This window comes from Mus caroli, unplaced genomic scaffold (genome assembly GCF_978045245.1).
Source record: "Mus caroli unplaced genomic scaffold, Mus_caroli_1 scaffold_13, whole genome shotgun sequence".
NCBI lineage: Eukaryota > Metazoa > Chordata > Mammalia > Rodentia > Muridae > Mus > Mus caroli.
This window is the reverse complement of record NW_028227268.1, coordinates 31824092-31849507: the sequence shown is the minus strand read 5'-3', so window position 1 is coordinate 31849507 and position 25416 is coordinate 31824092. Positions and strand designations below refer to the sequence as shown.

General features: G+C 41.0%; 1 protein-coding gene across 5 annotated transcripts in view; it reads right to left on the bottom strand.

The window, feature by feature from the left end:
* Stxbp4 (syntaxin binding protein 4) overlaps window positions 1–25416 on the bottom strand; it is a 159132-nt gene that overhangs the window by 123422 nt on the left and 10294 nt on the right. For 3 of the 5 annotated variants that reach the window (XM_021177757.3, XM_085829670.1, XM_085829669.1), the window contains exons 2-6: window positions 15087–15156; window positions 14548–14674; window positions 12466–12598; window positions 1299–1405; window positions 922–1138 (exon numbers count right to left, since the gene is read on the bottom strand). In XM_021177757.3, the coding sequence (XP_021033416.1) occupies window positions 922–1138; window positions 1299–1405; window positions 12466–12598; window positions 14548–14594 (504 nt within the window). In that variant the 5' untranslated portion in view covers window positions 14595–14674; window positions 15087–15156. Of the gene's footprint in view, window positions 1–921; window positions 1139–1298; window positions 1406–2038; window positions 2119–12465; window positions 12599–14547; window positions 14675–15086; window positions 15157–25416 lie in introns of those variants that run through there. The other 2 variants (XM_029483796.2, XM_085829671.1) reach the window with 2 other exon arrangements.

The following is a 25416-nucleotide window of genomic DNA, read 5'->3' as shown; positions in this document are numbered from 1 at the left end:
AAAAAAATGAGGGAGATGATATGTCACTTTCTAAAGTAGGTCAAAGTACAAACTAGATGCTCGTGTTAACATAAATAGAGTGGTTAAAAAGATCAAAGGAATATTCCAAAAAATATGAAGTTTCTAATATTCGCTATATTCATCTTCAAAGAAAGCATTTCAGAGTTGAAAGTAACAACGCTTCTAGCTCTACCGTGTCTAAGGATAACAGAACAGAGGGCCATGCCCTTTGCCTTGTAAAAGAACCAGTCCAGCAGCTGACAGAACACAATCTCTCTGATCACCATACACCTTGGACAGAAGTTACCCTTAAGAAACTCATCCTACTGAGTGAGAGTCTACCTGCTTCTTGCTTTGTATTCCTACAACAGATGCAAAGAATTTAGACTCTGCTTTAGAATTGTGACTTAGTAGGACCATGGAGCAGTTTAAAGCAAATACATTACTTTGGATGTAATAAATTTCTCGTTTTTTTAGAATCAACTAAGGTGAACTATTTCATAAGACATACATTCGAGGGTGGGGGGACACTATCCAAAGACAGGATGATCAGGACTAGCCTCAGCATGAAAGGAAGAAACTAAGGACTGAACGTGTACACACACACACACACACACACACACACACACATGCACCTATCCTTTATTAGGCAGACACAGACAGTTGCAGAATTAATGATGTCTAGTTGTATCTTTATGATACAACGTTGTTTTATGTTGGCGTTTTCTAAGTTTTTAAAGAAAGTGCGTTAGCTTGAAGATCTGTTTTACATGATAAAAATCTAAAAAGGAAAAGTCTTTTAAGGAGATACTAACTTAAAATAAGTATTGTTAATGAAATTACAATTCTATACTGACTTAACCAACATAAAAACCATAAAAGATTTACAGACTGAATATATAAACTACAATTTAAGATTACCTGAATTGCTTTACAAGAAGGGAAAGTGGAGTCCCGAGTCTGGGGAGTGGATGAAGTCTTCGGAAGTAGTGTTTCAGAGGGAGAGGAAAGAAGATTAAATGTTGAGGTTTGAGGTCCACAGTCGTCTGACACTTGTGGGGATGGACAGCAAATATTTCCTGGATGGCCACAGTAAGACTTTTGTCTGATGAATGCTATCTCCCAAGGAGATTCTGACCTACGATGTAAAGAGATTACTTTGCGGATATGCGACAAATACAGTGAAGTAAATTCAAAGACAGTATTCCTAGTAGAGTGAGACCTTTAAGATATCCTAGTCACTACATTTAGATATAGATGCTAAATGACTCATCCTATCATATCGATGGAATCGTTACCTCAACTTGGCTCTGGTAATTATGCTTTTTGCTTCTTCAAATGATACACCAATCATAGATTCCTTGTTTATTGAGACAAGTTGATCTCCTGGCTTCAAACGTCCATCCTAAAAACAAAAAACATAATAAAAGCAGCTAATCTTGTGAATAATGTCATAAACAGAGTAAAAAGATTAGAAAATCCAAATAGCAGAATGTTTTATTAATACCTGGTTAAGAATTATACATAAGTAAAATTGTGTGGTTTATACACGATAATGAATTTCCCTACCATAGGAAACCGGCCTGTATACAAAAAGGCACTTGTTTTCAAAACTCAGCTCTATGAGTCTGATAAGATTCTGACTTGGATATAGCAAGCCAAGCCCTCACTGCATATTGAATATTTCAGAATAGGAGACTCATACATCCTAGTGAAGGGGCATTCTGCCTCTCTCCACCAACCAAACTGATTAATGGAGATATAAAGACACATGTATACACATGCATGCATGCACATATATACACATACATGCATGCACAATCATACACACACACATACGTGGACACACATGCAGACTCATACAAACATGCACGCTGACTTTTTAAAAACAAAGTTAAGAAACCAGTTGTATTGGTTTTAGTCAAATCTTCCTTAGTAATCAGGCACCCTCTTTATAGACTCGTCAGCCCTGCCTGTGGCCGAGCCAACGAGGCTGTGCACACGGCATCATACACGTGCATGCCATGCTGATAATCACCTATTTTAATTGGCTGTCTTTGTTAAGCCTTGGCCCGGTGCATAACTCTCCCAAATACATAGACACAGCATAATCAATTATAAGATTGAATGTGGTTGTTGGGCCAGTATCTCAGTCACTTCTTTTTTCTCTTAATTCAACTGAAAACAAAAGTTCTTCTTCTTCTTCTTTTTTTTTTTTTTTTTTTACAGATTAAGTACAAAGACAGAAACTATTATTGCCAATCCTACAAAAAAAGCAAAGGATTTTATTTTGAATGTCCTTCAAGGTTTGTTTACTAGAAGGTTGGTACCCCACTTGGCATACTTGGAAGCAGTTGAGATTTTTAGAGGTGGGGTGAGTGGGGGCACACCTAAAAGAGGGAAGTCTGCCTTCTTTTCTCTTTTGCTTCCTGGATGTTAGGGGAACATTGTCACTTTGTCACATCTCGCTAGAATATGATGCCTTCGGCCACAAGAAATGGGCCAGTCAAGCAAGGACTGAAACACATAAAAGTGTGAATCTAAACAGACCATCTGTTGACTAACTCAGGGTTCTGGTGTAGAGAGAAGGCTGACTAACATAACATAAGGTTAAAAAGCTTTCTTTTTTACTTTGATCATATTGAAATAATCTCTACAAATTTAGGAAAATTGACTTAAAATTGAATCTGAGTCAGTAGAGTGTTCAGCCACAATGGGACATCTCTACCACTCTCCTCCTGATTGGCTCATGCACATTGCTAATGTCGGATCCAGAGCCCAGGGAGAACTGCAATAGAGCAGTGTCTATTGACCATGGCAGGACCACGGCACTTATGCATTTACAGTGGCTATGGCTGTCAGCACAAGATCTGGAAATGATCAAGCCAGTCGACATTCCAGCACGAGCCCCCCACCCTTAACTGAAGAGCACCTGGCTATTGAGGGTCTCTGGGGAGTGAGAGTCAGTTTTGTTTAAGTATGTGGCCCCAGGGTAGGTTGACCAAGGTCCGATGGCTGGCTCCACACCCATGAGTATATGGGCAGCACAAATTGGGCTCCATGTGTTATTAACAATGGCAAGGGGCAAGCATTTGGCAATGAGGGAGTGAGGGGGATCTAGGAGATGTTTGAGAGAGGAGCAGGGGTGTATATGACTCCTAAATAAATTGTATTTGAATCTCAAACAGTAAAAATATTACAATTAAGCTCATTGAGTTCCATTGTGTTTCATGAAAAAACAACCATATCAAGACCATGCCCAGATACTTGGTATACAGTCTACAATATGCTAGATTTCAGTTTTAAAATACCTCTTCTGTGAAAGCTACAGAAAAATAAGTAAAAATCTAGAGAGAGTGTGTTCAGGAAGAGCAGCTATGCTAGCTAAAATTAACTGTTAACCTGACACAACCCAGAAACACCTAACAAAATCTTAATTGAATAATTATCTGTATCAGGTTTGTTTGTAGGCATATCTGTGAGGAATTGTGTTGGTCCTTACTTCATGTACTAACACCCAGTCCACTGTAGGTAGTGCTAGATCCTTATAAGGTGTCCTGTGCTGCATAAGAGGGCCAATGCATGACCCAGAAAATGGGTCAGCAAGCAGACCTACTCAGTTATTCTTGCCTCTAGATTCCTGCCCTGACTTCCATCAGTGATAGACTGTCATCTGGTACTGTAAGCAAAACAGAGCCTTTCATCCCCCTCTTTGATTTTGGTCACAGTCTATTATCAGTACAATGGAGGGTGATAAGTGGAAGAAGACAGAAAGTGTCAAGAGTGCTGGAAGTTCTCATTTATTGTCATTCTAGACAGCTCTGTGTTCTTTCAGTTACATTTCATGAGTTAGATGTATTCTAATATCCTTCCATACATGTTAAGCACACTATAAAAAAGAAAGCAATTTCTACATTCCTCAACATAAAGACAAAACTACTACAGTGAACCCAGTAAGTTCAGTCCTACCCTGGGATCTATGGAATCCGATGCTAGAATCTATACTCTAAAACTAGTATGGGAAGTAAGTCTCAAACCCAAAATTACTAGTATTATTCTAAAAATAAATAAATAATGTCATTGTTAACATTAACTCTAAAAACTTTAGACTATGAAAAATAATTATTAGTAACAGTTTATGAATTCTTGAATTGCTTTTTTTTTTGTTCTGGGAAATAACATCAGAATTTTGAGACGAGTCACACTGAAATCCATACATTAATTTTGGCATTATAGCTAGCTATTCATGATCTTAATTTTTTCCAATTCAAGAGAATGAAAGGTCTTTTTATCATTTATGGTCTTTGATTTCCATTTTCAAAAACCGTGAAATTTTCACTGTAAAAGTCTTGAACTTCTCTATGTAGATAAATTCCTAGCTACTGTACATGTATACCTATATTACATATCTATCTATCTATGTATGTGCTTGATATAGTATATGTGATATACATATGTAATATACATATATTATGATTGACATTGCATATGTTTATATATCTATACATACACACATGTATATATGTGTGTGTATATATGTATATGTGTATATAAATATATATATATATATATACACACATATGCTAATATAAACATTTTTCCTAATTTCTTCCTCTGGGAGTTCATTACTGGTAAATATGAAAGCTATTTTTCTTAATATTTTGTGTCCTCAGTTTACTGTTTATTAGAGCTTAAGAGTTTTCTAGGAGATTCTATATGGTGTTAAATACAGAATGATGTCATCTGCAAATAAGAACAGTACTAATTTTCCTTTACTATTTTATCCCTTTTGTGTCTTTCTCTAATTGCTAGAGGTAAGTTTTTGAGCACTATATGAACATGGAGGTGAGTGGACAGCCTCATCTCATTCCTGATTGTAGAGGAAATGCTCAGTTGGTCTCCATCTGCTGTAGTGTTGGTTAGGTGTGTTGTATAAAACATAGTCGGAATGCTGAGTCTATTTCTAATGTCTATAGAACTTTCATCATGAAGGCATGTTAAACTTTATCAAATTCCTTCTCAACATCAGTAGTAATATTCTGTGATTTTGTGTATGTTTATTTATATGCTGTGCTACATTTATTAATTTACATATGTCTAACCACCCTTTGTAATTCCATGAACAAGCCCAAATGGTCAAGATGAGTGATTTTCTTTATATATTCCTGAATTTTGTTTGCTAGCACTTTGTTGAGAATTTTTTTTTTCAAGACAGGGTTTCTCTGTGTAGCCCTGGCTGTCCTGGAACTCACTTTGCAAACCAGGCTGGCCTCGAACTCAGAAATCCACTTGCCTCTGCCTCCCCAGTGCTGGGATTAACGGCGTGCGCCACCACCGTTGGTCTATACTTTTCCTTTCTTGTGGTGTTTTTACTGGAAATAAAGTATCATTTAATTAAATTTCCTTGAAAGGGGACATTTGGTAAGGATGGCCACAGGTCAGATGACAACTATATTGCATTTGGGTAGAAGTATTCGTGGCAGGGGACTGACAGGGAAGAGCACGGAGGTTAGTTGGCATTCAGCTAACTCTGACTTAGAATGTGAGCTCTGCAAATACTAGCTAGATCTTTAAGAATAAGAAAAATGGGATGGAAGGGCATGTGCCTCTCACCAGGAACCAGCAACTAAGCTATAAACATCTGGAGCTAATTCCTGTGTTCATGGTTCTGACAGAAAAACATTGCCAGAATAGAGGAAAAGGCTAAAAAAGTCCAGATGGGCAAAAGGGCTTACTTAGACTAACCTGAAACCTCCTGTGTTCTCTTCCCAAGCTGTACTGTGTCCATGACCTTATGTTACCTGTATGTGTTAAGGGAACATTTTGCATAAGGATTGAGAGGAGGAGAGAAACCTCTGGCCCCAGGTTTCTAGTGTTTATACATACTTGTACTTTTGAACATGCACTTACACTGGTTCCTGTTTTTCTTTGCCTCTTAGAATAAGATATTAGCTGATCATATGAATTTCTTTTCTTTTCTTTTCTCTCTTTTTTTTTTTTTTTCCGGTTTTTCAAGACAGGGCTTCTCTGTATAGCCCTGGCTGTCCTGGAACTCATTTTGTAGACCAGACTGGCCTCGAACTCAGAAATCCGCCTGCCCCTGCCTCCTGAGTGCAGGGATTAAAGGCGTGCGCCACCACACCCAGCTCCTTATGAATTTCTAAGTGCATTTAAAAGTCAGAGCATGTGAATGAAAACAAAGCCCTTTTTTTTCCTTAGTAAAAGTCTGCATTCTAAAAGAGTGACTTGTGCCCAGATGGATTAATATGTAATCTGTGTGCAGATATGACTTGAGGGAATGCTGCAGCCTCTCCCTCACAGGTTTTAGAGCAGTTGTACCACATAGCAAGTAAAATGCCAAGCATGTCCACATGTTACACTTCAGTCTGAACTCTCTCATTTGACAGTGATGTACACGTTGAAATACTAATGTGTTCCTGGCCACTTAAGTTCCCCTGTGGTAAACTGCCATTGCTGTTCATTGCAATTATGACTATATTATAAAGTTTTAAATAGCATTATTGTATTATCAGACAGAACTAACTCATAATTTAGAAAGGAAGTACTTCTTCTGAGAGTCTTTGGAGTCATTTCCCAATCTACAAATTAGATGTAGGCTTCTTTTAACCCTTGATATTAGTGTGGATATAATAAAGTTGCTTAATGACTATAAGACTCCATTCATTATCTTAGGGAAAAAGTTGGCAATGGTATTTATAGCACAAGCTTACTGTAAGAATCAGAGAGCACATGTCAAGCACATTTAGGGTGGTGAATGCGGTAAGGTGAAACAGTCTTACCTTTACCATCGGCTCCTTACAAGAAAAGGTTAATTTCTGCTCTGGAAATAGAGAATTTTGGATGGAACCAACTGCTGGGAACGGTTGGTATATGCCTTAGCTTTCCAAGCCTGTTCGAAGCTAACTGCAACCCACCTTTTCTCTGCATCTACCCCATTTCTCTACAAGAATAACCCTCACACCCCCACAGCCAGGCTCAAATGCTATCTTTGCTGAACAAATATCCGTTATTTCCCTGTATCAGAGCACTGACTTTCTACTGTCCCCTTACTCGCACTCAATTCTACCCTCTTCGAAACCAGACATCTTGATACTAATACAGCCAACTCTCAGACTATTCGCTCACTCCTATGGTTGGCTAGATCAGGGCATCATGGTTGTTTCCCTTGCACACTGCAAAAAATATAGTAGCTCACTAATAAATTAATGAGGTCCAGGACAGAGCTCTGGGAAATCATCATGGCTATACCATAATGGAAACAATAATGACATCAAAGAAGAGTGTGACATTGTAAAGTGAACTGTCTTGGAGACTGCTCCCTCAGTGTGCACCAATGGGACTGGGCTCTGTCTACCAGAAGCTTTGCCCTCCGGTGTATCCAAATGCTTTAATCCCAGTTCAGCAATGTGTTTAGCATATGCTCCAAGGAGCTACAATCGGAAAGTGAAATATGGCCCTCCCCAGTTTGTGACCATTACTAACGGTGGGCACTTATGTCAGTGGGACCTTTGTCTTTACTTATAAGCTTGACATAAATTGTTCAATTTATCAAACCTAAAGTGACAAATAGCTGTATGAGATTATATGCCTTTATGTGGCGAGGAAGAATGCTGCCGAGGATGCCATGGCAGAGGCTGAGAGGAAATATACTCTTCCAGGCAAACAGGCAGCGTTCAGAGCTACATGTGCGTGTTCTACAGAGAGCTTATCTATGTATTTTGAACATGTCTTAAGGATCAACTATACGAAATACACATAAAGTTCCTTCAAATTAACACAGAAACTTTCTTCTTTATGTTACTAGCAATGAGAGAAAAACAATCATTCAAACAATTTAAAATGTTGTCAATGCTCTGAATCACAGGGCTAAGGAGGAGACGAACCTTGGTCTGAAGCTGGTGGCAGTGGACAGTGGACGAACTGTGACAGGATGACCGTGGCAAAGCCATTCATTAATAGTATCTGAGTGACTCCCACTAAGGGAATGACGATGAAGAAATCGGAGTCTTTGCCATCAAGAGGTATAATGAGCAATGGTTAGGCTGAGCTAAAGCGATCAGGGACACAGATGCACCATTAGACACTGAGCCAGGCGATAGGAAGCACTGGAACAAGAACTAGCCACACATACAGGAAAAACAAAACCTGGCCTTATCTGCACTTGCACTGGAGGGCAGGAAACAAGTCCTTTGCCAACTGCTCTATAAACTGATATCTGGAACAGTAGAACAAGGAGGAGGCACTGGTCCTGAAACAATATACCTAGACCAAGATAAGGAAGGAATGGCTCTTTCAGAAAGAGGGAAGACAACTTTGTAAGGGTAGAGATAGAGAAAAGAAGAGCGGAAGGCAGAAGCAGTCTACACAGGGGCATATAGGTTACTAATAATATTAAGGCAGTTTTGTGGGAGAGGAAATAGGCAAGGTGCATTAAAGGCAGATAAAGCTACTGAGAGTTCCAACAAAAGCCAATGACAGCCTAAAGATAGAGCCTAGAGAGATAGCTCAGCCAAAAAAACCCACCTGTCTGCAAGCAGGAGAACCCTAGTATAGACCCCCATCACACACATAATAAAGTATATGCAATTCCAGTGCTGGAAGGCAGAGATAGGCAATGGGCTCTAGCCAGACTAGCTTAATTAGCCAGATCTAAGAGCAGTAAGAGACTTTGTCTCAAAAATTAAGGTAGAGAGTGACAAATAAAGATGCTTGGCATTAACCTTTGGCCTCCCCATCATTTTCATGTACACATACATGTAACTGTACCAGCAAATATACACACATGTGCTTACATCAGACAGACACACACACGCACAACACACACACACACACACACACACACACACACACACACACACAAGCTTGTGCATGTGCATGCTGCCTGACTGATTAATGGGTTTAAGAGAAAGAGAGTAAAAAGGTCAGCAGTATATACTAAGATAAATGGGATATTTTAATGATATGGGAGGAAGGAAATGATTGAGAAACAGCTCTGAACAGCTATTGAAAAGAGGCCGTTGTTTGGGAAGAAACGAGAGGACGGTGTAAGGTTAAGCATCACAGATTGTGCCTCAGAAATGCTGCACCTAGGATCCCTCTAGGAGAACTAAGTGGAGATTTGTACCAGGAAGTTAGAGAGGTAAGATGATCAAGGGAGTGCTGAGGTTAACAAGAGGCTTAAGATGCTCTGTGAGGACTCTAGACTGCCAGACTAGCTCATGGGGTAGAAAGGGCTTTCAGATTCTCACCTCTCCTTATTCAGAACCTGGTGCAGCTGTTCTCAAGTGTATGGCTACAAGAGCTAACAAGAATTCTGCTACAGAAAACCTGACGTCCTCTTCGGGCATCCATAGGTACTACACACATTTAGTCAACACATAGACAATCAGGTACAAACACACACACACACACACACACACACACACACACACACACACACACACAGAGAGAGAGAGAGAGAGAGAGAGAGAGAGAGAGAGATAGAGAGAGGAGTTTTAATAAATTATAGTCAAGTTAAAGGACACATAAAATTCTGAAAATAACTAACAATTGATCCATCTGCCAGCCTGGGCAACTTGTCTGTCTATCTATCTATCTATCTATCTATCTATCTGTCTATCTATCTATCTATCTATCTATCTATCTATCTATCTATCTATCTTGTGTGTGGTTGACTACCAAGTGTGGTTGAAAGCTTAAAATAGAATCAAGGTCCCTAGGAGCATATTAGTATCAAAACCAGTTGCAATAACATTGCATCTGTTCTGTGTTTACTCACAGCATTCCATCTTAAGAAATATTAAAATAAATATAAGGAGCCAAGAATTACTTATTCTTGTACACTTTTTTTCTAATTGGTTTTCTTCTTTTGCACATGACCTGAACATTAATAACTCCACACTGCTCTCTAGTGGTGAATGAAGAAAACAATCCATCAGAATGGATTTTGCACACCTCAACTAACAAGAAAAGGTATATAAAAGCCACCAAATGCAGACACTATTGCATATGCCAGCAAGATTTTGCTGACAGGACTCTGATATAGCTATCTCTTGTGAGGCTATGCCAGTGCCTGGCAAATACAGAAGTGGATGCTCACAGTCAGCTATTGGATGGAACACAGGGCCCCCAATGGAGGAGCTAGAGAAAGTACCCAAGGAGCTAAAGGGGTCTGCTACCCTATAGGTGTAACAACAATATGAACTAACCAGTACCCCCAGAGCTCGTGTCTCTAGCTGCATATGTAGCAGAAGATGGCCTAGTTGGCCATCACTGGGAAGAGAGGCCCCTTGGTCTAGCAAACTTTATATGCCTCAGTACAGGGGAACACCAGGGCCAAGAAGTGGGAGTGAGTGAGTAGGAGAGAAGGGCGGGGGGAGGGTATAGAAGACTTTTGGGATAGCATTTGAAATGTAAATGAAGAAAATATCTAATAAAATTTTTTTTTAAAAAGAAAAGGTATATATATCATGAACATAGTTTCTTAATTTGCTATGGTTTACTGCAGATAAAGCCATTTAAAATTACTTCTTTCAATTTATTAGTCTAATTTTAAATATTTGTGGAAATAAAAAGGATAAATTGTTCCTTGTTTTAAAGGCAAACCTGTATTATTTCTCAGGCACCTTGAACTATTCCTGCACCCTACCCCAAGTATATTAATCAGCAAGGCATGGTGACCTGTGCCTTGAATAATGAACATTTGGAGGCTGAGTTAGGAGGATCGACATGAGTTGGAGTCCAGTGTGGGTGACACATGAGTGCCAGGTAAGCCAGGATGAAAACATTAAAGTCTCTGTCTCAGCAGGCAAGCAAACAGCTTAGACTAGACTAAATGCCCCACATCTTCCATTCTCCCAGCCCACATCTCTAAGCCTTAAAACTGAAGGGAGAGTGAACCTCCCACTTCTTCCCAAAAGGATTGGGGGAGGGGCTTCAATTTGTTTATCTTTAACATTAAATTGTCTTTTAGCTAATAATTTAATTTGAATAGCTAAAATATATCTATCATTGTATACCTTAAACCATTAATAACTTAGAACTTAAAAAGTATATTGTAGAGATGTTCAGTGTCTCTATTGTTGTGAAGAAACACTCAAAAGTAACTTGGGGAGGAGTGGACTTGCTCGTTCACACTTGCGGGTAGTGTCCATCACTGAAGACAGTGGTGGCGAGAACTCAAACAGAGAAGGGACCTGGAGGCAGGAGCTGATGCTGAAGCCACAGGAGTGCTTCTAACTAGCTTGCTCCTTACAGCTTGCTCAGCTTGCTTTCTTACTGAACATGGGATCACCAGCCCAAGGGTGTCCCTGCCCACATGGACCTTCTTATATCAAACAGTAATAAAGGAGATACCTTAGCTTTCCTACAGCTTGCTCTTACAGAGACAATTTCTCAATTGCATTTTTCTCCTCTCAGATTATTATAGTGTTTGTGTCAAGCTGACACAGAAGCCTTGTGAGATGAACAAACCTGAAACAGCTCAGTCATTATAATGATTTTGGTGAAACTCACTTTTTTTTTTCCATAGGGAGGAAATAAAAACCCAACTGAAAAGACAAAAATTTTTTCAAGTGTCTGCAGTGGGAGAAGGGTTAAAGTGGGACTATTTATTTAACAACCACCCTCAAGGAAGAATGATAAGAATAAGCTTGTAAGGTCCTTTATCATGATAGCTAGGCTGATAGAAATAAAACTGCAAAGAAATGATAATGCCAATAGCATAGTCTATTGGCGCTATGGAGTTTTGTTTAAACTTTGGTCCAGCAGATAAAGAACCGGGTGCTGTCATACACTTTCTGTACCAAGGATGAGACGAAGGAATGAAGGCTAGGCACGTCTGCTCTTAATTCTAGATCTTGCTCTTATGCAGATGTTGAATCTAGTCTCTCTTACAGACAAAGAATGCCAACTCCCAAGTCAGGGAGAATTAGTGCAAATCAGAAATGAGATAGTTTCGTTTGTTGCTTGCTTTCTTTCTTTTTCCTCCTCCTCCTCCTCCTCCCCCTCTTCCTCCTCTTCTTCCTCCTCCTCCTCTTTCTTCTCCTCCTCCTCTTCTTCTCCTCCCCCCCCCTCTTCATTTAACAGCTCAAGGTCAGGTAACCAACTTGATCCAAACTCAGCAGGTACATCGGCAACATATCTGCAGAGAGACCTTCTTTGGACTCTGCTTCACAGATGAGTTCCACAGCATATAACTAAGTAATATGCAACCTTTAGTTAGAGTTATACACATAGTTAGACATACTTGTTATCTGCATACTTGGAGAATTTATTTTTAGGGCAAACATCCTTGAGGGTAAAGGTCCCCTTGTATCTGTCATTGAGGACGTTAAACTTATATGAAAAATTTACTGATGAAGAAAAAACAAATCGTGGCATCGGTGGGATTTTGTCATTACTGGCTTTTGGGGGGTGTGGTGGGGCAGGTGGAGTTATGTTTACCTTGTAACAGTCACCTCCAGGAATGACTTCGTGAATATACACCAGCGGTCCTTCATTCCTGTTAATTCCGCCTAGGATCTTCAGACCTAGACCCGTTTCCTTAGTAACCGTAATCACCCGAAAGGCAGGATCCCTAGGATAAAATATATTAGCACTAACAGGTTAGACTAGAGATCTGTATATAGAGTTTTCTATAAGCTATTTATTAAATGAAATTGTCAGACCTAGATAACCCAATAGTTTAATGTCTACTATCAAGGATCCTTGAAGCCTATCATAGAAGTAAAATGAAATTTTTATCAGTTTTTTTTAATTCTATACACAATCAGTAACAGCAGCAGTGCTGATGTCTTAGGAGTAAGGTTAATGCTGCTTTGGTGAATTCAGGGGTTCAGATAAGTCATGACATTTGTTTGGTTTTAGTTGTTTAGAAGGTTACAGTAGAGGCTCTAAAACCAAATGTGTTAACATACAGGTAAGCAGCTTCATGTTTGTAGGTAGTTAAAGCAAAATACATTTACTCCCATGTGAATCTCAAAAATTATCCTTTTAATTTAGGGAGAGGATTTTACTGTTACAAAGCATTTGCTCTAGCTGTGATTTCTGGCACATGAGAGAAATGCCATCAAAAAGGAACTCTCAGGATAATTCTACAACAGGTATGTAAGTCACCAAGCTATAGTTTTGAGCATGCTGGTCAAACAAAACTTAAATAAAGTTAGAAATGAGTCTCGGCTACATGCATCCACATTGTTTACTGAGACCTCTGCTAAGAGATATAAACATAAAATGCTAATAAATTGTAATATTTATATTATCCTCTGTTCTAGTTGTTTTCACACACACACACACATTTTAGGCTATTCTGGAATGTGAAATCATACATACATACATACATACATATCTCTATATATTTCTGTATATGCACATATATATGCATTTTCTTAGGCAAAAGGGAGAACTAAAAAAGATCAAAGAATAACAATGATTATCTACAGGAAGACTGAGGGCACAGGAAAGGACAAGAATTAGAGGAGACCTTCCGTGTTGAACCTTGCAAAAGAGCTATGTTAATATATGTTTACAAAATACTTACCAGTTTCTCTGGTTGCTATCTACATGCTCCTTGGTAGGGGTCTTTCTAAAAGTCACCAGTCATTATCTTCACTCCCTGAATTTGGGCTTGCCTATTAGATTACTTTAGTTCACAGGATACCAGCAAAGTCAAATGTGAGGAGGACAGATATTCATAAAACATTTATGCTGCCTGCTAGGAGCCATTCTGCTACTGTTTGACAAGGCCCAGGTTAGCCTTCTGAAGGATGAAAGAAGAGGTAGAAAGTGACTTCAGCTGCCTGGCCTTCTGAGATGAAGTGTCACACACTGTTAGGACATCTATTGCCAACCAGAATTTCTCAGTCAACCCACAGAACTATAGGAAAAAGTAAGTCTTACTGAGTTAAGACATTTGGGGATAATTAGTCAGAAAAAGCTAATCCTAGATAAATTAAAAAAATAAACAAACAGCAGATTTTTCAAAGAAGCACAATCTAGAAGAAATTTTAAAGAGGATGCAGGGTTTGCTCTGTGTATTGATTTACAATATATTATGGTTTGGAGGTGTCCCTCAAAGACCTGTGTTAAAAGGCCTGGCTACTAGCCTGGCTACTGAGAGGTGACTGGTGGTACCTGAAGAGGCAGGGCCTAGCTCCAGAGCACCAGATCACTATGGGGACGGCTATGAACGGGACACTGAGAGTTGCTTCTTGGCCGTTATGCAGTGAAGAGACCAGTCAACACATGATGTTGCTGTGTCCTCACAGCTCAAAGTAGAAAGTGTAAGGCACACTCAAACCCTGAAAATGGAGCCAAGAGTCTCTCGAGTTTCACAGGTGATTATCTCGGGTGTTGTTATCACAGGTATAGACGTCTCACCAGGACTCGCCAAAGTGCCAAGGATGCAATGTAGTACCTGACTCTACTCAGTATTACTTCCCTAGGCCATGCAGCTTCAAGACAAAACTGAGTGTTCACTAATAGTGTGCACACTTCAAAGCATATTAAATTACCCTTAAAAATTACCTTTCAAGTGGGCTAGATGATCCGGCAGAAGCTGTATCATCACTCATGTTTTCGACACAGTTGCCTTGGATTTAACAGCTATGTAAAGGAAGAACTTGGAGAGTTGAAATATTCTTTTTTTCTCAGACTGGAATTATAGAAAATAATTTTTCAAGTCTTAGAACATTCCAATGCAGTTCCAACATCACATAAAGACATTATATACTCGGCAATAAACAAATCACGCCCATATATTAATACTGGTGTATTTCATTTATCATGGGCTACGATATTTTAGACATTGGCAATAACATCTGAAGCATCAAGGCAGCTCCCTACACAGGTAGATGGGCCTGACCCTGCATCACTATGAATATATGAAACCCGTGCTCTCTAGTACAAGTGAAGGATACAGCAGTGATTAAAACTTACACGAGCTAAATACGCTTTAAAAATGCAAAAGACTGGAAAGTGCCTCCTGTGGGCTCAAGGCTATGGAGCTTACAGTCAGAAAAATAATTATACAATACACGTGAAGAAAACAGAAAGTCGTGCCTCACCGACTCCCCCGAGGGTCTTCCTGCAGATTCTGTATGGCTCCAGTGCATACTACTCCATTTCACTGGTTTCCTAGGAAAAGGAAAAAGACACGGTTTTAATGTCTTCTGTAACTGCTCAGTGAATACTACAGAGTTCTTAATTACCACAACCTGCATTCCAGCGGCGCTTCACTCCCCGTGAGTGAGAAACAGGAACGAAGCTGCACAACAACATCCCTTTAGCACCGTGAAGGCCTACTCTATGCAATCCTTTAGCTCTCACACACCTGTACTCCTGGGAGGGAGAGAACATGCATTCTAAGGGCAAAGTATCATTTTGAGCAGAAATGCAGGTGAGTCTTAAATTTTTTTGAATGGTGAGAAGGTATAACTGATTGAAAATGGCCAGTGTTTTGAAGCTGAAAGCCACATCTGGATCATTATGTGCAGCCCTCTTACTGAAGAACTGAGCAAGGAGGTTCAAAGGCACGGTGCTCTCCTGCATGATACACAGTGCTCGCTTCCTCAGCTGGAACATGGGCTGTAGTGTCTACAGCAGAGACTTGGCATTATTACCCTTGGCGTCTCTACGCCTCAGCCTCACTGATACAACAGGCCCCTCGGTTGTAGCGATGATGATGTTTCCATCGGTGTGTACACATAGTAGAACCTTACCAAACTGCTCCTTTTACCTTATGCTTGCTGTAAATCAGAGTCAGAGAACTAAAACCAGGGGTGTCAGCCTATCTTTCCCCAAACCACTGTACACAGGAGAATAAAAACCTCTTCTCTACACAAACTGAAGGACCCTGGCCAAAGAACCAACAATCAGTCTTCAGGGAGCTTAGCCAAGAGTTATACTCCCCAAGTGTTAACAACATGGCTCAACTTCTCAGCCTGGAAGTCGCAGGCAAGTAGAACAGTGGAGGTACCCCGGTCCCGAGGGGCCAGAGAAATGATGCCACCATGTCACTGCGCTGTCATCAGCAGACCTCCAGCAGCGTGAAAGTTACTTAGTACCACCCCTAAGGAAAGGAGGGATGGTGGTTTGAAGGAAGAGCTTGGAGAGCCTAGAGGCACTGCGGTCAGAAAGTTCAAGTCTAAGAGAGTGTTTGCATGAACTCTTCAGACTGCTTTAATGATGAGTGCATGGGCAGGCTAAGACCTCAAGAGAGGACCCTTGGATATAAAATAAGATTAGCTACTGTTTATTAACTCCATGTGTCACAGATTGTGTAAAATATTTCAGATGCATTTATTTTATTTTACATCATGGAGAATGTAATAGATCCAGGTTAAAGTATCAAGTTCAAATTACAATATTGCCATATGCTAGTGACATGGTCTCAGAAGACAACTAGCCTCCTGGCATCGTGGGAATAATGCAGGAAGAGCAATACCCAGCCCAAAGGGCGGCATGAGAAAGAAAGGGAAGAAGGAAGGATAACGAAGAAAGGGAGTGAAAAGAAAAACGAAAAGAAAATCCAAGCACTTTTCTTTCCCCCAGTTACTAAAGTGACTAAGAGCCCCATCTAGTGGTGGGTTTTTCTGACAGGACACAGGGCCTCAAGTCTTCCTGGAACTCATCCAAATGGAAGCGTGTGTTGGTGCTACACATGGATTTCACATAATGCCAAATTGGCATTTAAAAAGAAATTTCATTTCAGAGTATTAACATTTAAGTGTCCAAATTATTTCACTGCTCTAAACATTCTTGGCAGTGCGCTATGTGGGTAGAGATGAACAAGAAGCAGAAAGTAGCCTCAGAGACTGTCAGACAGCCACCGGCAGGTGTGAGTGTTCACGGTGGCCTACACACGGCTGAGGGAGTGTGGAGGAAGCAAGCCTAGCCCAGAATTTGGAGTCACCAATAAACATAAGCAGAGCCAGGGACCACTGTATGTTTTCTTCCCCAGGAGCGCCCCAAGGCTAACAATGTTAACTTCATTTCGCATCAGAGGCTCAGAAAAGCTTCATGACTTACTGTTTCTTTTTTACTCACTCACAAGCCAGATGCAAAATACAACTTAACTTATTTCCCCTAACGTTAAAACCCAAGCCTAGAAAACTCTAGCAAGATAGGAAATAAAGACATGAAAACTTTCACTCGATAGCCTGCCCAAACTGGATGTAAGCTAACAGTAGCAATACATCTCTTTGTATGAAGATGCCAGTATTAAAACTTTGCACAACAGCATGAGTTTAATATTATTCATCTAAACTGCAAGTTTGTGTGTGTGTGTGTGTGCTACTCTTGTTAATGCGGCTCTGCGCATGTGGATAACACATGAACAGAGGTATATGGTACATCTAATTGGAGACTAATGTCAGGTGTCTTTTCTTTCCTGTTTTCTTCCTTTAATTTTTTTTTTCTTGAGACAGCATGTCTTGGTAAGTCTGAAACTGACCAACTTGGCTAGGCTCGCTGGTCAATGAGCTTTAGGGCTCTGAAGGTGAGAGTGGACTGCAACCCTAGGCTTTCCACATCGATTCCGGGGATCCAGACTCAGACCTTCCTGCTAACATGGTAGGCATTTTACTGTCTAAGCTAACTCCCTAGCCAAATCCAAGATTGTTAAATTTATGCTGTATGTGTGCCCTTCTCCCATGCTGGTTTCCTACCTCTTTGTTTTCTTCATGTGGAGTGCACGTGCATTTGGGTGGGTGTGCACATGTGGGTGTGCATGCAGGTGCCTGTGGGGAGGTTGACTCCAGGTGTCCCCTTAGTCATTCTACAGCTTAGATTTTTTTGTTTGTTTGTTTGTTTTGGTTTTTCCAGACAGGGTTTCTCTGTGTACCCTTGGCTGTCCTGGAACTCACTTTGTAGACCAGGCTGGCCTCGAACTCAGAAATCCGCCTGCCTCTGCCTCCCAAGTGCTGGGATTACAGGCATGTGCCACCACGCCCGGCACAGCTTAGATTTTGAGGTAGGGTCTCTCAAAGAACTGCCTCTAACTGCTCAGCATGAGATGTGCAAAGGACTCAGTCATCCCGCCAGGCTTCTTATGTAGTGCTGGGGCTTACCAACTGAGCCAGCTTTCTAGCTCTGTACCCCTTTCTCTTACATAAGCTCGCAAGCCCTTCTTCATCAATTGAGGTTCTAGCAATGTTATACACATAGTCACACATACATGTATGGCATGTATGTCCCTACTACTTTGCCAGAATGACAAAGAAATACACCATTTTTTTCCTTTACTAAAATTATAAGCACTCAATGAATATACACTGTTTATCTAGCTTGCTGAGTCAGAAGGGAGAAAAGATTACATCAGCAAAACCAGAAACTAGAACACTACAGAAAAGCATTTTGTTTTATAAAATGAATTTACTTCAAAAAACCTTGGCTTTACTTTATATCAATCTCTTCTTATACAACTTAATTAAATTATAACTACAAATCTTATTAGATGAAAAAAATCTGCCCATCATGCATACAATATTTGGTTAAGATGTGGTAATTTATAATCTCAGTAATTTATAAAATGAGATATTTTACTGTATAAAAACCCAAAAGTAAAATAGGTAGGCATAAAAGTTTATCAGAAATGAGTAAATAGTAACATTATTAAATTAGCAGGCATGACACAAAGAAACTGAGACAAATCTCAACTATTCCCCCCCGAAAGGTGAGTGTTCTTCCAAACGCAGCCACCATGATTAATTTCTGAATCTTTTTGCAGCCCCTTTAATGAGAATCGTATCTTAAGGACGTTAGAGAGCCTTCTGCTTCTTCCCCTTTGCTTTTAGACTCGTTTCAGTGAAACAGAAAGGAAGACGTGAACTGCTTCTTTTGCCCTTTTCTATTTATTATTTTTCTCTGTTCAACAGCCTCTGTCAGCACTAAAACTCAAAATACATCTTTCTCTCTTTGTTTTTGGTTTTTATGTAAAAACGTGGCTAAATTTGCTGATCTTTGATGGTTTCTGTGTTTAAGCATGAACTAGACATTCCTTTCCCACTCCAAGGTCAGTAAGTCAGTCTCATACATTTCCTTTTGGGACTTTAATAATTTTATTTATAAACACCTGATAACCCGCTTAGCATGGATGCAGCACGGACACTGTGATGGTTTGTATATTCTTATACCAGGGAGTGGCACCATTTGGAGGTGTGGCCTTGTTGGGATAGGTGTGACCTGGTTGGAGTAGGTGTGTCACTGTTGGTATGGATGGGCTTAATACTCTCACCCTAGATGCCTGGAAGTCAGTCTTCCACTAGCAGCCTTTGGATGAAGGTGTAGAACTCTCAGCTCTGCCTGCACCATGACAGCCTAGAAGCTTCCATGCTCTCACCTTGATGATAACGTAGTGAACCTCTGAACCTGTAAGCCAGCTCCAATTAAATGTTGTTTCTTGTAAGACTTGCCTTGGTCATGGTGTCTGTTCACAGCAGTACAGCCTTAACTAAGACACACACCAACCCTGACTTCTTCCCCCTGACAGGTCTCCATGTCTGAATTGCACTCGTAAGCAGTCTACCACCTCTGATTTGAGCTGTAACCTCCATCCCCAGAGTAGTACATTTGATCAACTCCTGTCATTTGCATTTGATGAGCTTATTTACTTATATACTAAATTAATCTATTTAAATTATATAGGCTTTATAATATGTTCCTATATCTGGTAAAACAAGTTCTCCATAGCCAACTTTTCCTAGCTGTTTTGAATTTTATATGTACATCTTAACTTCAAAGTTTCCTTAATGAAAAGACAAAGCAACATTATTTATTGGAAAATCATACTAGACTTAAAAATTATGAAGGTATTAGTATTTGTTTTTATAATGTTACAATGTTATACTTTTATAAGTTAATTTTTAAATTCTTTATTTTGTTAATACCTTTTAAAGATCTATGTGATAGACCAAGCATGAGGGCCTGACTTCCATCCCCAACACTCATGTAAAAAGCCAAGTGCACGTGTAACCCGAGAGCAGGGGAGCTTGAGAAGGGAGCATCACTGAAGCTCACTGGAGCTCACTGAAGCTCACTAGGGCTCACTGGGGCTCAGTGGAGCTTACTGGAGCATCACTGGAGCATCATTGGAGCTCACTGGAGTATCACTGGAGCTTACTGGAGCATCACTAGAGCTCACTGGAGCATCACTGGAGCTCACTGGCCAGCAAGAAGAGAAAAATCTATGAGTTCAAGTTTTAGTGACAGATCTAGTCTCAAAAACAAAGTGTAGAGTAATAGAAGATACCTGATGGAAACTGTGAAGCCCTGGCCCTCAAACCATGCCCATGCACACGCTCACTTATAAGATGTACATACATATGAACACATACATGCAGGCAAATACATACTCACATACCAACTACTCTGTTGTTGGGAGCCATTAAGACAACACAATTGTCCTGACCTCTGAATTGGGCCTCTCCCCCCTGAGAAGAAAAGGGGGGTCAAAAGCGGGCCAGCGACACACCGATTCCGAGAACAACCACAGAATGTTCCAGCCCTAAGTCATAGCCGATGTCCTGACCACACCTTGATACCACCAAGTTCCTGCTTCCCCAAGTAGCTGCCAAAAGAAAAAATTTCTATTGCCCCCCCTCCCACTGATAAGTACTTCTCCTTTTGCTTGTATTGCCCCACCCCTCCCGCTGATAAGTACTTGTACTTCCCCTTTTGCTTGCATTTAAACCTTGGGCCTGGCTAATACATGGGGTCTTGATGCAATTCAGAACGTTTCCGTGTCATTATTCGCACAAGACCCTCATCTCTCTCTACACCCCATTTGGTTCTTAGGAGAAGGTCCCCTCGAGACCCCTGAATAACTGGACCTGCTGGACGGGTCAAGTGGCGCCCAACGTAGGGCTTGAACCTACGACCCTGAGATTAAGAGTCTCATGCACCACCCTAGTCTCAACCATGTCTGCTACCCAACAAAAGTTTCTCCCTGGTCTTTGCCATAAGTGCAAGAGAGGCCACCATTGGGCAGGAGATTGCCGATCTAAGACTGATATCAACGGCCACCCACTACCTGCAGTCCAGGGAAACGGCCAGAGGGCCCCCCCGCAGGACCCGTCTCCCCTAATAACTGCAGACAACCCCCTAGCCCCCACGGGAGATTGTGCAGGGCCACGACAGGAAACGCAGTGTTGGACCTGTGTCCCTCCACCACCAGGATTATAACTCCTGAGGAGGGAAGTGGTCATCGAAACAGGTGAATTTGGACCCCCTCCCCAAAAGACGTTTTTTTCTCATCATTGGCCGAGTGTCCAGACTTTTACAAGGCCTAACGGTGACTCCTACAGTGGTTGACACCGACTACCACGAGGAGATAAAAATCTTAGTCACCACCACGCAGGGACCACTTACCCTTAGGGCTAGAGAGCGCATAGCCCAAGCCCTACCACTCCCACTATTCGGCCATTTCCCTTATATGAAAGAGGAGCGAAGACCATCCTCCCCGGGATCCTCGGAAGTCTACTGGGCACAGAAAATAACCGATTCACGGCCCATGCTGACTTTGTTTCTAGAGGGCAAACAGTTTCAAGGGCTCCTGGATACCCAGGCAGATGCGACAGTAATTTCCTCAACACATTGGCCTGCAGCCTGGCCCTTACAGCCCACTAAGGGATGGTGTAATCCACTGATCATAAAATTTACTGCTAAGGGGAGGAACTTAGAGGCTTAGGAAAGTTCTCGCCCTCTCACCTGGGGCCTAAGATTGTATCAAGATAACTATGACAATGGCCTGACCTTTAAGGCTCAGCTTCTTAAAACCATCCCTAATAATCATAAAGCATCCATAAGACTATCAGGTACCCAACCCCTGTTCCTGCCCCAGGGCATGCTACGACCCTGTTTCAGCCCACTCTCCCTGCGGGGAGGCCCCCCTCTTCCACTGATTTACTGTGGTCTTCATTGAATGCTTCTGCTTTAGCCTTGTTGGATAAGACACAAAGAGATAATGCGTCAGAATTTAAACATTGTTGGATGTGCTTTTCTGCTTTCCCGCCCTTTTATGAGGGCATAGCCTTATTTGGAAATTTTACCCTGCTCTCAGATGCTAGGCAGCTTCCCTTCAAGTCAGTTCAGCTTACCTTGACAGAACTCTCTGGGATAGGAAGTTGTGTGTTGGGCCCAGGCATGCTTCCACCGAGGCCCTTGCTAGAAATTTGCAATAACACGTTTAGAGTAAATAAAAATAGGTATTCTTATCTTCTTGCCCCAAATGATACCTTTTTGGCATGTTCCACAGGCCTTACACGGTACATTATTATACAAGATTTTATAAACAATAGAGATTGTTGTGTCTTGGTTCAGCTTTTTCCAAATTTTAGTATTCATAAGTCAGATAACTTATTAAAGTTTTGGGACCGAGGTGCCTCCTTGCCATCCCACCACAAAAGAGAGCCTATCTCGGCGGTGACCCTTGTGGTCCTTCTTGGCCTGGGTGCTGCTGGGACTGGGACCGGAATCGCAGCCCTTGTGTCATCTCAACAGAATGCGCGCAATTACCATCTGCTCAATGAGGCTATTAGCCAAGATATAGAAAATATAAAAAAGGGCCTAGATGATCTTACTGATTCCTTGGTCTCCCTTTCAGAAGTTGCCCTTCAAAATAGAATGGGATTAGATTTGCTCTTTCTACAACAAGGAGGCTTATGCGCTGCACTTAAGGAAGAATGCTGCGTATATGTTGATAAAACTGGATTAGTTAAAGATAGCATTGCCAAGGTTACTGCCAGTTTAGAAAAAAGAAAAAGAGAGAGAGAACAACAAGAGTCATGGTATCAAAATTTGTTTTCAACCTCCCCCTGGCCTTTGACCTTGTTGTTCTCCCTTTTGGGGCCCCTATTGGGACTCCTATTATTAATTTCCTTTGGTCCTTGGGCATTTCAGAAATTGACCCGATTTTTTAAATCTCAAATTGATTCATCTCTTTCAAGCGCATCTGTTTCAGTTCATTACCATCGGCTGGACGTTGGCCATAACAAGCAGGTTACTGGAGAAGAATCAGGTGTAGATGCTGCTTCATCACCCTCGTCTCGGGGAGAGAGACTCAATTTCCATAAAATGCTTAAGTAAGATCATTCCCCTCCCCCTAAATTCGGCCATCAGTCTCATGCCACGAATCATTTATAGATTGCCGTAGTCTGTGCTTCCGACATGGTAATATACATTCTCGCCACATTGGAAACTAAACAGTCATCCCAGGCTAGACACATCGAAAAATTGGAACTTGAAGCCGTCGCCCATGAGAGTTGTAAGACTAAGTACTGCACAGAGATTAGTCTAGAAGCTGTTTGACAGTCTCTGAGAGGCATGTCTGATTGCATGAAGGTTGAGTGCCCTAGGGTCCTTCCCCCAGGAAAAACAGCATGGGAGCAGGTCAGGGTTACTCTGGGTAAAAATCTGTGGGCCTGAGTCAATCCTGTACATGGCCCCTAACATTGCACACTGGGGATCAGACCTCTACCTCTACCTCTACCTCTACCTCTACCCACAGAGCTTGCTCCGTTCCTAAATCCCTTGGCTGGCCCAAGTTATACCCAACAGACTGGAACCATTAATTCAAGCCTCATAGGTGACTAGTCCTTGTGTCCTTCGTGGTTTTAGAGAATCACCTGGTGAGCAAACAGATGTTTAGGCGGTCGTTAAAAACGTGGCTACAAATTATACAATATGTCTTTATAAAAATATTAAAATGGGGGAGATTCCGTAAATGACAAAAGGCATAACTGTAGTATCTTCTTGAAAATAGTCTCTCTCCTGCTTCAAGTTCTATACATGATTAAGCATTTTCAATGAAAAAAGCTCTTAGCAAACCAGCTAATGGCAGGCAGCACAAGTGTACACACACACACACACACACACACACACCCCACATACACCTTTTCACTGTAGACTGCACATCTGCAATATACTGATTTATAGACAAGTGCATCGTAACACCTCAGCACACACAGGCATACAAACTCTTATCATAAACCATTCGTTTTTTCTGCTGTCACTGCAAAGATTAAAATAATACATCCTGAATACTCATAAGAGCTTTGTAAGCAGAGCCTAATTCCCACCGTTGCTTGACAGCGTGCTTCTATATTCATCTCAAAGCACTTCACAAGCTGTGAGGTCAAGAAACTCCAATGCCTTTCTAACAGTTTGCCCTCAGTGCAAAGATCACTGGAAGGGAAGGGAAGGACAAAGTGTGAACCCAGTCAAGGAGAGATTTGTTGGTTTAATAGCAAGACTCTGAAATCTAATAATGATGATAATCACAATAACTTCCTAAGCTCCTGAGAAAGATTATTTTTCCCAGAGACTTCTGGTCATTTAATAGGTCTCTGAAGATGCATATGACTATTCCAACTCACACACTAGGGCTTGTTAGTTCACACTGAGTGGGAGGGTTTATCTTGAGTGAAATGGTGCTCAATTGGGGCTCTTCCTAAAGGAGAGTACTGCTCCTGTTTTCAAGGGTATAGGGGAGAAGTGCTACTAGGGGTAGGGGATTCACATGCCATATAAAGTAATTTGTTTCCAGTAATGCACTATAGAGATACAGGGCACAACATGGCTTGCTTAAAAAAAAGTTATATGCAAGTGTGTCCTAACACCTAGCTACTTAACGTTAATAGTCATGTATATCTAACTAGTGACTAACTAGTCACATATATATATATATATATATATATATATATATATACACACAGAAACAAAGGGTAACTATGGCTTATAAAATATCATTTGAAGTAAAAACTTAACACATTAATAAATGATTATGAACAATAAAAGGGGTTCTTAAGCTAGCACTCTGCTGCAGTCCTGTGATAGCAGCACAGGGAGGTTGAGAAGAGGATGAGTCTGAAACCAGCGAGACCCTGTCTCAACAACAATAACAACAAAACCCAAAAGAGGAAAAGGGAAAAGGGGAAGTGTCTTAAGTTAGGGTTTCCATTGCTGTGAAGAGACACCATGACTAAGGCAACTCTGATAATAGACAACATTTTAATTGGGTCTGGCTTACAGGTTCTGAGGTTCAGTCCATTATCACCATGGCAGTCTCCAGGCAGGCATGGTGCTGGAGGAGCAGAGTTCTACATCTTGTTCTGAAGGCAAACAGGAGAAAACTGGCTACCAGGCAGCTACCAGGGAAGCTCTCTCAAAGCCCACTCCCACAGTGACACACTTTTCCCAACACTGCTATACCTACTCCACCAAGGCCACACCTTCTAACAGTGCCACTCCCTGGGCCAAGCGTATTCAAACCACCACAAGGAGGGAAAACCAAAACATTTAAAGACAGCCTTTTGGGGATCCATCATGGTGGTAAATGCAAATTTATGGCTTTTATTATAGGCAAGGTGTCTTTTTAAAAATATGTCATATTTGTAGTTA